Below are 15074 nucleotides of genomic sequence, written 5' to 3' on the forward strand. Positions count from 1 at the left end.
ACTGGTCTTTGTCAACGACGTCACCAATCTGCAGCTGAAGCCGAGAGGTCAGCCCCCGGCAGAGGATCTTCACATCGCCGTTCTGAAGCGAAATGGGGCGGAAGTCTCCCAGGCCTGGCACCCCCTCCTTCTTAGGAGCAGGACAATGAGGGCACGGTTGATCCCATCCAGGCACGCAGAGCCATTGTAGACATCGTCGAAGAAGCGTTGCGGGTCATCCACGACTGCCAGCCAAGCGGCCTGGTAGAAGGCGGGGCCGAGCCCGTCCGGCCCAGGCGCGCTCGTCCGGTCCAGAGCGAACACGGCAGCTCTAATTCCGCCCGAGAGAAAGGAGCCACCAGGGGAGCGTCGTCGACCCGGGGCGCAGCAGCGTAGAGAGCAGCAATGCAGAGCTGCCTCCTTAGCCTGGTGCGCCACGAGCTCGACGCCGTCCACCGCAAGCATCCGGATGGCGTTGCAATGGCGACGATGGTATGCGCGGGCGTGGAAGTAGCCGGTGTTCTCGTCCCCCTCCGCCACGGCACGGCACTTCCCCCGCTGCCGCCAATAAGCCACCTGCCGCGCAACAGAGCCCGCCAACTGGAGCCGAGCGTCACGTCGCAGCTCCACTTCGGCCGTGGAGAGCCGTCGACATTCCTCCCAAAAGTCTATCAGGTCAATCAGAAACTTGCAGTTGTTATCAAAAACAGGAACGAATTGGTGTTGTCGTTTCCAAACCTTGGCAGCAAACCTAAGGCGTTTCTTCTGGCGAGCAAGACGGGTCACGGCGCAGGGGGAACGAGGGGCAAGGGACCAGGACGGCAAAACCGCGGGGAGGAACCCAGGATCCAGCAGCCATGACATTTCAAAGAAGAAACGACCGGCAGGAGGGAGGCGAGTCGAGACGGAAACCATAAGGGGGAAGTGATCCGAGGTGGTGCGGGGACGGGACACGAGGGACGAGTCTGGGAACAGCACATCCCAGGCGGCGTTAAAGAACGCATGATCGAGCTACGCGAGAGTGGGGGGGCGCGCTTACTAGACCATGTGAACAAACAGTCAGAGAGAGGGCACTCATGCCAGGCCAAAGCGTTGATCATGGAATTGAACGCGTTCGCCCGCCCCACGTCGAAGCGGTCATTGTTCTTATCGCGTGGGAGGCGGATGGGGTTAAAATCGCCAACCACAAGCCATGGCCCGTGGACGGATGGGGCCAGGGCCAGCATATCGTCAACGAACGCCGCAGTGAGCGAGTGATCAGCGGGGGCGTAAACATTGGTGATAGAGAAGGCCAAGTCGGAAACGGTCGACACGAGAGATGTAGTGAGGGAAAAACGAGACACGGAAGAGCTGACCAGGGTCAGGAGACGGGGGTCCCAAGCAATGACGACACCCCCTCGCGACCCATCGGCATCCTTAGCGACGAAATCAGAGAGAGGACCAGGGAGGAAAGACCGGGCCTTAAGAGCGTCGAGCGTCGCAAGTTTGGTCTCCTGCATGAAAATTACAATATTATAGATACATTTAGGACATATCAACTTCCTTGAGCTTAAATTATGCTTGTCCTAAAGCATGTAGGATGGTAACAAAGAAAAAAATTAGTGTTGAATGCTACCCTAACATTATTTACCACTGTTGTTAAAATATGTCATATTTGACAAAAATGAGCTTCCTATAGGCCGTGAAGCAGGCGCAAGATAACATCTCTAGTATTATGAGAAAGTATATGTGGGATCAGGTGAACTCTTGCATGGATTCTAACTTCTAAATTATCAGCCATGTTTTTTGCAACAACCTGCCAGTTTTCTTTTCTCGTTTCTGTTGTGGCCTACTCGTCTCATTTGATGTAAGAATGCAGCCTGTTAACTTACTTTCATAAATAAGCAACTTGCTTGTGTTCTCGCTATTCATATAAATGAATGACTTCCCAACTAAAATGTGATTATTTTCCACGCCAAACATAATCATCTGCTTGTGCTTTGTAACTTTTTGCCAGTTGTGCAGCTTTGCTTAATGTAAGTTGTCTACTTATTGAAACTCACTGCTCTCTTAATCTAGCAGTTCACATATTTTACATTACATGGAAATTTAATTTTATTCTTTATTACGGTTTGAGTACATGCAATAGAAAAAGTTTATGTCATGTTTTTCATTTTAACGAGTATATTCAGCATCCTAAAATATAAGTTATGTTCTCTTATTTAATGTTGCAAACCCAACATGCATATATAGACCTTATCTAGTTTCCTGGTGGGCATATCTGTGAATACTATTTTCTTGCATGCATTTCCAGTTTCAAGTTTGCTGTTGTACTCTGTACATGCTGAGCAATGAGCATAGTTGTGCTGATTGAGCACTGGACTATTTCAAAAAAGAAATGCATAAGTAACTATAAGAGAGGGAGGATAGATTGCTCTATTCCGTATATCTATGAACAGCAGACTAAGGGGCTCTTCGGCAATGCTCTGCTCTACAACTCCCGAAGTGGAGTTGGCGGAGCTGTAGTTTAAAATGGTGAAGTTGCCATTAACCCACTCCGCAGATTCTGGAAGCAGACCATTACCAAACAGGACCTAAGTAACAAGCATGGGGTTCTAAAACAAAGAGTTTTGTGAGTAGGCAGGCAGATTATTGTTATCATCTGTTATGTTATTTTAATTTGTACCTGTATTCTTCTGGCTTGTGCTCTCATCTTGAAATTTAACACCATTGTGCCCCTTGTTTCCTACTGTATTAGAGAAGAGCGAGGATATTTGATACTCCCTTAGTCCCAAAATAAGTGTCATGGCTTTAGTTCAAATTAGCCACGACATTTATTTTGGGACGGGGGGAGTATTTCTTATTTTTTATCAGAATTGTAAATGTTTCCTGTTGGCACATGGGAATGAAAGTTGCCAACACTTCTTGTATTTGATATATCCTGGCCCATATTCACTTTTGGCAGGGTATATCAGTCGCTGATGTCTGTTCCAGTGACGGTCATGGCAAGGAGAACGAAGAAGAGAGGCCGACGTTGGCTTTATTTATTTATATTAAAGTCGGGCGCCCCTTGTGCCTGTTTACTAAAGAAAAAAGAGCCTCTAGCATTAAACATAAAATTTCTGGGCCACTACTTATTATTGCCTCTGTTTCGTTCTGAGAGATCCTGTAACATGTACAAGGAGACTCTTGTTCCCTTGGACATATATCCTGAACAATGTTCGCGCGCCGATTCGGCCTCTTGCTCCATCACTTGCTTGTCAGCACAGCACTTTCCGGTTTCTAGTTCTTAAGAGACATCCAGCACACAATGCTGCTTGGCCCGAGAGATCCAACAGGGGCAGTGGCCTTGACTTAAACAGAAACGATGGTGTAAATTTCTGAACATATCACCACCAGCCTGCATGTTGGCTTCCTATGCTGTTGTTGGTCTAGTTCTCGCGACTTGATATTGTGAATGTGATTTTTGCCAACGTTTGTCTAGACTTTGAGATTTAAACTGTTGTTCGCCCTTCTACATGGCACGGTGCCGTAAATTGAGTGGGCTGCGTCAAGAAAACATCCACGTTTGTTTCTGCACTCTTATTTTGAGTGGAATTGCATGTCTAGGTGTTGCTAAGGAATCAACTAGGAAAGGGCTAAAACTTGAACAGGTAAATTTTGCTTTTTCATCATGGAAAATTCGAATCCTTCAATTCAGTGCAGATATTTCTCATTCAATTTTAAGTCCAAAACCCACAAACACAGGAGCCAGTTGACAAAATTATTACTGCGTCTGCGTGATACCGCCAAGAAACTACAGCGAGAGGACCATTGCTTCACCAAAAGTGCACAGAAATCAGACTTGTAACTTGTCGTCGATAAACAGGAGGCAGGCAAGTAGTCCAGATCTCCACCGTTGTTTATGAAACAACTGACGATAAGAAATGAACAGCAACTCTGGAACTTCGTTTAATCTAGTGACAGGATGTATACATCACACAAAGTTAATCAAGACGGCTGACTAGTTGACTGATACTATTTGCTTATGGACCTTGGGCTTGGGACGCCGCCGTCGCCGCTGGCCGCAAGGCTGGGGGGTCGCGGGCCGCGCCGACCGCGGTGCCGCTCGGCTGACCTGGCGCGCTGGCACCCCTCCTCCCTCGGGTCCGGTCGTGGGTGCGGCCATGGCATGGCCGGCGGTGTCCTCGGTCATGTCTCGGCGATCGCCGTTTCGCTCATTCATCTCCGCTTTCAGAGTCCCCCCCCCCCGCTCGACTGGTCCTGCCCGTGATCTTCTCCGGCCGCGCCCTCTCAGCCCTGCTTCGGCCATGGCGGCTGTGTCGGGGGAAACCCTGCCTCCCCGCGCAGCTGCGACGCTGGTGCTGGGCCGCCAGCCGCTCCTGGGCCTCCCCCTGGGCCGACCTGCATGGCCCTCTGCAGGGTCGGGCGGTAATGGGCCGCGGCCCTCTGTGGCTGCGGGTCCAGCCAGGCCACACATTGGCCACCCTTAGGGTTTCCCCTCCAGCCGGTCTCCCCTCCTGCTCCACCCTCCCCCCCTCCCCGCCGCCCCGACTCATCCCCTTCTTGCCTCGCTAGCGCCCCCCCCCCCCCCCCCCCCCCCCCGTCTCCGGCGTCGGCGGCGTCCCCCCTCCTTCCCCTGCGGCCATGCCTCGGGACTGGGGCGAGGATGCTGGTCGGCCCAAACGCGGCCACGATGAGCGTCGGGACGCTCCCCGCTCCTCCCCGGATGGACTGCGCCGTGAGTCCGACCTCCGACAGCAGCTCTCCTCCCGGCCTCCCGCCCGCGAGCCCCGCCGGTCGCCGGCTCGCTCGGAGCGCCGCTCCCCGGACCGCAACCGCCGCCCGCCTGTCCGCCGCGCCTCTCCTCGGGACCGCCCTCGCTCGCCTGCGGATGAGCAACGGCGCTCCCCCCGGCGGCGTTCGCCGTCCCCCGCTCGGCGCCGGGACCGCTCCGCCTCCCCTCCAAGGCTCCAACAGCAGCAGTCCGGCAACTCCCAAGCCATGCGTCGATACCAACCGCCTCAAAATCAGCCCTCCTTTCCTCCGGCTAATGGTGGCAATGGTAATCGTGGCCGTCAAGGGGCTAAGAAGAAGAAGAAGAAAGGGCCGGCTCGCCCTCCCGTCCCGGCTTCGTCCACCGCCCCCCCCCCCCCCGACGGACTCTGGTGCCCCGCGTGACTCTCCGTCGTGCTTCAACTGCGGGCTCTCTGGCCACTTCCAGGTGGCATGCCCTAACCAGCCGGTGTGTTACCTCTGCAAGGACTCTGGTCACCCCGCGGTCCTCTGCCCGGACCGGCCGGTGACCGAGGAGATCATGATGTACGGCCACGGCATCGAGGGCATGGGCTTCTTCCATGTCGAGGTGCTTGACGCTACTCCGCCCTCCCCCTCGCTCCTGGCGGTTGTCTCCGTCGTGGGCGAGGGTGCCGCCTCCCCCGCGATGATCGAGGCCGAGCTCAACCACCTGTGTAGGTGCAAGTGGGACTGGCAGGTGGCCCCCACTTCCGCGAACGCCTTCACGGTGGTCTTCCCGGACGCCATCAGCATGAGCTACTGCACCCGCAGCGGCAACATCACCTTGGTTCTCAACCAGTTGGTGGTGAACATCTCCGAGCCGAAGTGGGACCCCAAGGCAGTGGTGGTTCTGGACACAGCGTGGATCCTCGTCACCGGCCTGCCTGATGTTGCCCGGTCGGAGCGTGTCATCCGCAGTATGCCCAAGATTCTCGGCAAGGTGGTGGTGGTCGACGAGCTCTCTCTCCGTAAGGAGGAGGAGGTCCGGGTGAAGGTGAAATGCCTGGACTCCTCCAAGCTCCGTGCCACTGTCCGCGTGTTGTTCAACGACGAGGGTTTCGACCTCAAGATCTGCCCCGAGCCGCGGAACCACGTCGGCCGCCCCCGCTTCTCCGATGACGGCCACCAGGGGGTGGGCCGGGTGATGCCGACGACTCCCACCACCGGCGCCCTCGCCCATCTCGCCACGACGACCCGGAGGACGACGACGACCTGTCAGAGCACTCTCGCTCCCCCTCCCGCGAGCCTTCCAACCCCCCTGCGGGTCGTGGTGGTTCGGGAGCCGGGCGCACCTGGGTGAGGTCCTCTGCCCTCGTGGCGGCTCTGAGGCTGGCCGCCCCTCCTCCGGCTTCTCCTGCCTCGTCGGAGGAGGCCAGTGACATCTCCAGCGTGGGCCTGCTCGTTCTTCCGCCTTCGTCACCCCGCTCCCCGTCCGCCGACTCCGCCCAGACCCAGACTCTCCGGAGCCCGCCGCCCTCGCCTCCCCTTGGACTGATACCCTCGGCTCCCACGGGCGGCGACGGTGGGGGCCAGCTCGCCGCGACACCGCCTGCTCGTCCACTTGCTGAGGATGCGGCCCGCCCGACGGATTTCCCGGCCCCGTCCATCCCCGAGCGTGCTGAGCTTCGGGCAGCGGCCAGGAACCTCGAGCCAGGTGCGGACTCCATCCCCCCCCAGTTCTTTCGGTTGTTCCTTTTCCGCCTTAGAAGTCATTCCCCTTGGCCACCTCGCCCGGGTGGCCACGGACTCGGCTATCGTTTTCAGGAGGAAATTGGTCCCCCCTTAGAGCAGATCGCGGCCATTCAGGCTCGCGAGATTTTGGATGGCAAACTAGCTGAAACTCGGGCGCGCCTCCGCCGCCAACCCGCGGATCTTGCCGCCACCCCATCGGCGGTCCCGGCGGTGCCCGGTGAGTTGATCTGTGGGCGCACTCGCTCCCGCACTGCGGCCCTCCGAGCGTAGAGTGCTTCCCGTGTCTTGGGGTCAAGCAGCCCCCCGATGGCAGCTTAATGCGCGTCCTCTTTTGAAACATCTGCGGCTTCGGCCATGATGGCCGCCGCCGCCAACTCGTCGAGTACATGCGTGACGAACACTTTGACATCATTGCCATTAAGGAAACCATGCGCACGGAATTCTCCCTCCCTGAGCTCAATAGTCTTAGCCCTCACCTTTTTGCCTGGCATTGGCTCCCTTCTAGTGGGACCATGGGGCATTCGGGTGGCATCCTTTTAGGGGTGAGGGATGCCACCTTCGAGGTGGGCGGAATGGACCGGGCGAATTCTTCGTTAGTATGGAGATCTTTGAACGGGCACTCAACTTCAAATGGGAGCTGGTAATCATTTATGGACCGGCGGACCATCGCCGTTCCCCAGCCTTCCTCGTTGAGTTGCAACAAAAGATCTCCGCTTCCCTCCTCCAGGTCGTTGTGGGAGGCGACTTTAACCTGATTCGCTCCCCGGATGAGAAGAACAATGACCGGATCAACCTCCCCCGGATGCAGATGTTCAATGACTGCATCGTGGAACTCGGCCTCCGCGAGCTTGAGAGGACAGGTGCTAGGTTCACCTGGACCAACCGTCAGGCGGACCCGACGCGATCCGTCCTGGATCGCGTCCTAGTTTCTCCGGAATGGGAGCTTAGGTGCCCCCTGGCTTCGCTGTGGGCGATCACCCGGATCGGCTTTGACCACGTGCCTCTCCTCCTCTCCACCGCCGACAACCCCCCCCTCCCGGTGCCGCCACGATTTCGGTTTGAGCTCTTCTGGCTCCACCAGGCGGGCTTCGCGAGGCGGTTGCGGCTAAGTGGATCGACGCGCGTTCATCCCCTCACCGCTCCATGTCCGCCGTTGACTCGTGGCAGTTTTGCGCCAAGCTCGCCCGCCAATTTATGAAGGGATGGGGCACGAACCTTGGGCGAGACCTTCGCGAACGTAAAAAGCCCTCCTGGCGGCCATCCAGGCCCTGGATGCCCGCGCTGACACTTCTGGGATCTCCCCCGACGAGTGGATGTTGAGATATGATCTCGAGGATCAGCTCTCGACCATCTACACGGACGAAGAGGCATACTGGAGGCTCCGGGGTACCCAAAAATGGGTGCTTCGTGGAGACGCTAATACAGCGTACTTTCAGGCGATTGCGAATGGGCGATGTAGACGGAACTCCATCCATTGCTTGTGGGATGGAGATTCCCAACTAGTCCGCCCTTCGGACATCCGGGTCCATGTAGACGGCTTCTATAAAGCCCTTTTCTCGAGGGGTGGGGCAGCACTGGCCCCCGACACTTGGTCGGGTCGCCAGTTAGTGTCCGCCGAAGCTAATGCCGCATTGGTGGCACCTTTCTCGGAGGAGGAGGTCCTCGCGGCCATAAAGGGGATGAACCTCTCCTCGGCTTCGGGGTCGGATGGATTGCCAGTGATGTTTTTCAAAGCTTTCTGGCAAACCATCAAGCCGGAGGTCATGGCCTTCTTTGACGAATTCTTCTCGGGAACCATGGACCTTGGGCGCATGAACTATGGGGTCATCACCCTCATCCCTAGAGTTCCAGGTGCTTCGGATATTCTCCAATTCTGGCCTATCACCGTGATCAATGTGATATTTCGGATCCTGGCCAAAAGGTACGCCAATAGGGTGACCCTTTTGGCGGACACTGTCACTCACCACAACCAATCCGCCTTCATTCAAGGGCGGTTTATTTTGGATGGGGTCTTAGTCTTCCACGAAGTCCTTCATGAAGTCCGAGCCAAACACCAATGGGCGGTCTTCTTGAAACTTGACTTCCACAAGGCCTATGATACGGTTCACTGGCCCTTCCTTCAGGAAGTCCTGATTCGCAAAGGGTTCGATGACCGGTGGGTGACCAGAGTGATGCAACTCGTCTCCTGCGGTCGGACCGCGGTTAACATTAATGGCGAGATCGGGTCGTACTTCCCCACTCTTTGTGGGGTTCGCCAGGGCGACCCGTTCTCCCCGTTCCTGTTTAACATGGTGGTCGATGCTCTTGTTATTATCCTGGATAGGGCCAAGTCTGCTGGCCATATCCATGGCTTAGTCCCTCACCTGGTAGGAGGGGGAGGGGTCTCTCTCCTACAATATGCTGACGATACCATAATAATGGTGGAGGGTTCCGCTTCCGACATTGCCAACCTGAAGTTCCTCCTCATGTGCTTCCAGCTGATGTCTGGCCAAACTATCAACTTCGATAAAAGCGAAGTGATGATCCTCGGTTATCCTCCGGAGGAGACCCAGACCATTGTTGATCGGTTAAACTGTCGTCTGGGTACTTTCCCCACGACTTATCTGGGGATACCCATTAGTGACTCACGACTCACCGTGGCTGACCTCCGCCCGACTGTGACCCGGATGCAGCACCGGGTGGAGCCGTGGAAGGGGAGGTGGCTCTTGAAGGCCGCCAGGGTAATCATAATCAACTCCTCGCTTGCCAGTCTCATATGGTTCCTCATGAGTTTCTGTAGCCTCCATGAGACGCTCCATCAGGAGGTCGTCAAATACCAGTCCAGGTTTTTCTGGGCAGACGAGGGAGACAAGCAGAAGTACCATATGGTGAGCTGACCCGACATTTGCAAACCCAAGGACCAGGGGGTCTGGGGATCTTGTCTTCTCGGCGCATGAACATCGCCCTCTTGACCCGTTGGCTCTGGTGAATCGCTAATGGGGAGGGTGGCCTCTGGCTTACCATCATCAGGAATAAGTACCTTCGGGGCCAACCCTTTGCTTTCTGCCAGCGGTCTGGTGGCTCCCAGTTCTGGCAGGTTGTGATCCAGCTTCTTCCAGTGCTCCGCATTGGCACCTCCATCTCGGTTGGCTCCGGGTCCTCGACCTTGTTCTGGTTCGATCGTTGGCTAGGGGACTCCCCCCTGGCCTCTCACTTCCCAGAATTATTCGCCATAGCGGTTGACCCTCGGGTCTCTGTCGAGACGGCCCTTATTGACTTAGGGCGTCTCGCCTTCCGGCGTCCCTTCGGCCCTCTTGAGGTGGTCGCTTGGGACTCCCTCCTTCAAGACATCGCTCTCCTCCCGATGGACGTTGAAGATGCTCTTGACTCCATCTCTTGGCGCCTGGAGCCCTCTGGCCGCTTCACCACTAAATCCTTATATGCGGCCATCGCTCCCTCATCGGCTCGTGAGCCCTTTAGCCTGATCTGGGACATTCGCCTCCCCCTGAAGATTCGGATCTTCCTTTGGCAGTGGATCCGGGGACGCCTTCCCTCTGGGGTCGAGGTCCTCAAGCGTAATGGACCAGGAGATGGGATTTATCCACTGTGCGGCACGGTCGAGGATGATAACCACATCTTCTCTTGCTCCACGGCCCAATTCCTATGGTCCTATTTCCACAAGACGGTTGATGGACAGTGGTGCAACACCAACTTCCCCGACTTGCTTGTTGAGATCCTCGCCTCCTCCCCCCCCCCCCCGATATCGCCACACTCGGTGGCTATGTGTCGGGGTCCTCGCTTGGACGCTTTGGACCATCCGCAACAAGCTTGTTATTCAGAAAGTGCCTCTCCGACGGGCGACTGACGCAATCTTCAAAATGTGTGGTTTCTTGCAGCTATGGCGGCCACTTAGCCGCCCCCAGGACCGGGACACCATCAACACCCTCATCACCGACCTTCGCTCGATTGCCGTCCGCATGGCGCCCCCGCCGCCACCCCCTTCTCCGGAGCCCGATTGAGTTCGTGTTGCTGGGTGTAGGCGTGTGGGTGCTGTTTTTTCTGTTTCCAGAGCTTGTTGAGTTGTGCCCTCAGCATTAACCCTTTTATGTACCTGTGGTTGTGTGAGACTTGTGTGCGTGTGTGTGAACTTTGTTGGATACTGTCTTGGACGGTTTGCTTTATAATATAAAGCGGGGCGAAAGCCTTTTTCAGTATGGACACCGCTGACTTAACACATTCACAGACCTGAACACGAGAGCATTTCCACCGAGCAGTTACGATTAGCACACAGGAGCACTTGCTTCTGCACCTGCAACTACAAGAACACATCTGGGTGATTCAGAAATCTGAAACATTGCATCAGTACGAAAGCTCAGTCTGAAACAAATCATCACTCATTGTTCTTGCAACAAACAAGTGCCAAGGCAATGTTAGGAGTACCATACGTAACAAGAACAAGTCATGGCAAACAAATCACACGGTTTGTTCTTATTCATGGCCAGCAGTGGACAGCGACGAGGCAATTAAGACCGACCTGGGTTCTGCACAAACTGAAGAAACAAAAACCTGAAAACCTATATGCGAGGGGCAGGAATTGTAAGCAGAATCTCATGTCTGAGATTGAATAAAAATTAGAACATGTTAGGCATTAAGTAAATCACCGCCGAAATCAGTAAATAGAACCAGCAACACAACATTGTTTCCGAAATCTTCATTGGCCAATAGACCAGCGGACATAACTCACTTCTTGCAGGTGGCCAACGAGCCAACAAACCATTTGCAATGATTCAGCAATTTTCATCCAACAGTAGGACTAATATTACTTGCAGATAACCAGAGTCCACAGACAAGCACTAAGCCAACAGCAAGGAACTACATTTGCTACTAGATACAGGCGACGCGATCTAAGAGGAGGTAAACTTGGTGACGGCCTTGGTGCCCTCGGAGACGGCGTGCTTGGCGAGCTCCCCAGGGAGGACGAGGCGTACGGAGGTCTGGATCTCCCTGGAGGTGATGGTGGGCTTCTTGTTGTAGCGGGCGAGCTTGGCAGCCTCCCCGGCGAGCTTCTCGAAGATGTCGTTGATGAAGGAGTTCATGATGGACATGGCCTTGGAGGAGATGCCGATGTCAGGGTGCACCTGCTTCAGCACCTTGAAGATGTAGATCTTGTAGGTCTCGACGCTCTTCTTGCCCTTCTTCCTGCCCCTCTTCTCGCCGCCCTCCTTGGAGGCGGTCTTGCCCGCCGGAACCCGCTTCTCGGCCCTCGGCTTCTTCCCGGCAGGGGCCTTCTCGGCCTTCTCCGCCGCGGGCTCCTCCTCCGCAGGCTTCTTCGCCGCCGGCTTCTTCTCCGCCTTGGGGGCCATCGCTGCTTCGGGAGGGGGAGAAGGGAGGGTGTGTTGCTTGGCCGCCGGAAGGGGTTTGGGACTTGGAGCGGGAGGAGATGTTGGGGAAAGCAGAGCGGGGGTGATGGACTTATAGAGGTGGAGAGGTGAGCGCTGATTGGTGGAGGGGTGTGTCTCCCGGATCGGTGATGTTGAACGGTCGGATGCGTTCGGCGCTATTGGACCTGGACGTCCGGGATGCGTTTCGGCGCGGATCGCGGGCGTGGGGCGCGGTAGTGCCATTTTGGAAAGAGCGGGACCGGGAAGACGAGAAGAGCGGGTCAATTTTGGAGCGCGGACGGCGAGAATGTTTTCCGATTTCGCGCTTTTGAGAGAGATCCATTTCGCGGTTAATTTTGGCACTGGGACCCATGGCTGTGTCCGGGAGTACTATAAATTAAAAAAATAACATAGTAACTGGGAATGAAAACTCCAACACGGATCACCTAATGAACATCATCAAATATTCAAATATTCACAGAAACAATCGGAAGATGGATAATGGACATGGCAGAGGCCATTCAACCGGAGCCATCAAACGTCCGTCCTTGTCGGCCTCCTACATTTGACAAAAATTATTTACATTAATACCAATTCAATACATTTAAATAGTTGCAAACAAAATGCAACTATTATCAAAAGCAACCTCCGGTCGCTAACATAAAAGCAAGTCCAAAGGGCCGACCCATTTCGTCCGCCGCCGTTCGTTTGGGTCGGCGCAGACAAAAATGGCGGCCCAACGCGCCGACCCAAACCCAAATCACGTCTGCATCGCGTCCGCGCCGACGCATTTGCGGTCCAAATTTGCGACCCAAATGCGTCGGCGCGGACGCCGAACGGACGCCACACGCGTCTTCTCGCTGTCCGCGACGTCTCCACCTGGCGGCTGTCCAACTACCCGCTGCTCACGCTATCAGCTTAATTTATGACCACGGGCCCACGCGTCAGCGATGGCACTCGTCCTTTTTTAAGCCAACCGTGCGGCGGGGCCGTCCTCATCCAAACTCGCCGTCCACCTCTAGCCAGCTTTGCTTCCCCGTCACCGACAAACCCTAGCCACCAGAACCACAGCGAAATGGGGCTCTTCTCCGGCGCCGGCAGCAACAAGGCCAAGGGCAAGGCCCCCGCCACCCCTTTCCCTGCAGAGTTCCTCCCGCCTCCGCCGGCGCCTTGCCGGCAGAGGCAGCGCGTGAACGTGCCAGTGCACCAGGCGGAGTGGCACTGGCGGCACCGCCAGCCTCTGCCGTACCCTGGCGTGACCCTGCCACACGACTGGCATCTGGATCCATATAGGATCCCAGTGCCGGCGGCGCCGCGGACGGCTAGGGCTCACGCGGAGGAGGTGAGGCGCCGGCGGGCGCTGCTGACGCCGGAGCAGCGCCGCGAGCCCGCCTACACATCCGACTCGCCCCACTGGGCGAGGAGGCGAGGCGACGGGCGTGCGCGAGGTCGACCGGAGCGAGCCGTCGCCGCCGCTCATCGTTCGCGGGGAGGACCAGGCGGCCGAGGACGCCTACAAGGCGGCCCTTGCGGCCGTCTACCGGGAAAGCGAGGAGGACGAGTGGCGCAGGTGCGGAGGTGGGGGAGGAAGAGGAGGCTCGCTACGAGGCGGCAATGGCGCAAGCACTTGCCCTCTCCGCGGCGGGCGACTGCGTGGTGCCGCCGATGGCCTCGTCGTCCCCTCCCCGATGCCTCGTCAAGCCGGAGAAGCAGGCGGAGCCCGAGCCGGAGCCGTCCCCCATCGAGCTCTACTCCTGGACGGGAGTAATGCGCGAGTGGGTACGCGCGCCGCCGGTCTGTATGGGGGCGACGTCGGCGCAGGAGGCGGCGTACCTCGAGCACTGACGCCAGATCCGAGTGGCCGAGGAGCGCCGCGACGACGAGTACCTCGAGATGCTCGAGCGCGACCTCGAGGAGGAGCAGCACGAGGCCGAGGAGGAGGCGCGCTAGGCCACGGCTGCACAGGCGGCCGCACAGCCCCCCGTGCCGGCACCGCCTGCGCTCAACATGGCCACGCTCTGGAACATAGCGTTTTCCTGGGCCGGGTCGGCGCCGACGCTCATCGACCTCACGGACCCCGAGGACGACGACAACGCCTAGGGCAGCGTGCTGCCTCGTAGTTTAGATTGTTTTTATTTTCTTAATGCAAATGTGGACGCATGGACTCTTATCGGCCTTCGTGGCTGGCTTTATGTTTAATTAATGTTGTTTTTCTTTTTTAATATGCATGCGTTATTTATTTATTTTCTAGCGCCGTCAAAATGGGTCGGGCCAGTGTTGGGCGCACGTGTCGACCCAAACACAGAAGCGAACATCCGTGTCCGCCTGGCCGACCCCACTACTAGGAAAAGGCCTACTAATGACGCACCTAATTTGGCCATTAATGGCGCATTAGAGGTGCGCCATTAGTATCTACAACAGTGCGCCATTAGTATGCCTCCCAGGGGGCCATGTATACCCAGGTGCTTTGGCATAGTAATGGCGCACAACAACAAGATGCGCCATTAGTAACTTCGGCATACTAATGGCGCACTGTTTAATAATGCGCCATTAGCATCCTTTGGCATACTAATGGCGCACTGTGATGTGATGCGCCATTAGTATGAATATTAGGTTTTATTTTATTTTTTTATTTTTTGTTTTTTGCACAGGTTACAAAATGTATAATTGGACAAAATATAGACAGCACACATCAACAACAGATTCATCGAATACAATAAAAGATTAGTCTCTGAATACAATTCATCATATTAGTCTCCGAATACAATTCATCATATTAGTCTCCGAATTGAAAAGACCGAACAAAGATAGAACATTATATTACAAGTCTCGAGACCGCGAGTAGCGAGTTTGTCTTCACATTACAAGTCGATATCGATCATCTAAACTACCATCACATAGAAGAGAGCTGCGGTCATCACGATGAGCATCATCACGATGAAACTCGTCTTCATCCGGTTCCTCCAGCGCTCCCTTCCCTCTCCCGCTAGATAGCGGGCGTATCTAGATTCGGCCTCGGCCCTAGTGGTGTACCCTTTGTAACTGTTACCGCTGAATCGGTGAACCTGTCTCCGACACTCCTCCCAGTCGTCGTAGACTCCGGGAACCTTACCCTTGTACACGACATACGACGGCATCGCTATGCAGTAGCCAAACGAAATGTTAGTACCAATTCACAGACAATACATAAGCAATATATAAGTATGCAACAGAACGATCGAAAGAGAAAAGCAAGACATTAATAGCATCGATTACATCTAAGTTGAA

General features: G+C 55.8%; 1 protein-coding gene across 1 annotated transcript; it reads right to left on the bottom strand.

Annotated features, from left to right (window-relative positions):
* Positions 1–11220: 11220 nt before the first annotated feature.
* Positions 11221–11879, bottom strand: LOC125541770 (histone H2B.1). Its single transcript, XM_048705104.1, has one exon. The coding sequence runs from the start codon at positions 11787–11789 to the stop codon at positions 11331–11333; it is 459 nt and encodes a 152-aa protein (XP_048561061.1). The 5' UTR covers positions 11790–11879; the 3' UTR covers positions 11221–11330.
* Positions 11880–15074: the final 3195 nt, after the last annotated feature.

Source organism: Triticum urartu, chromosome 2 (genome assembly GCF_003073215.2).
Source record: "Triticum urartu cultivar G1812 chromosome 2, Tu2.1, whole genome shotgun sequence".
NCBI classification, from domain to species: Eukaryota; Viridiplantae; Streptophyta; class Magnoliopsida; order Poales; family Poaceae; genus Triticum; species Triticum urartu.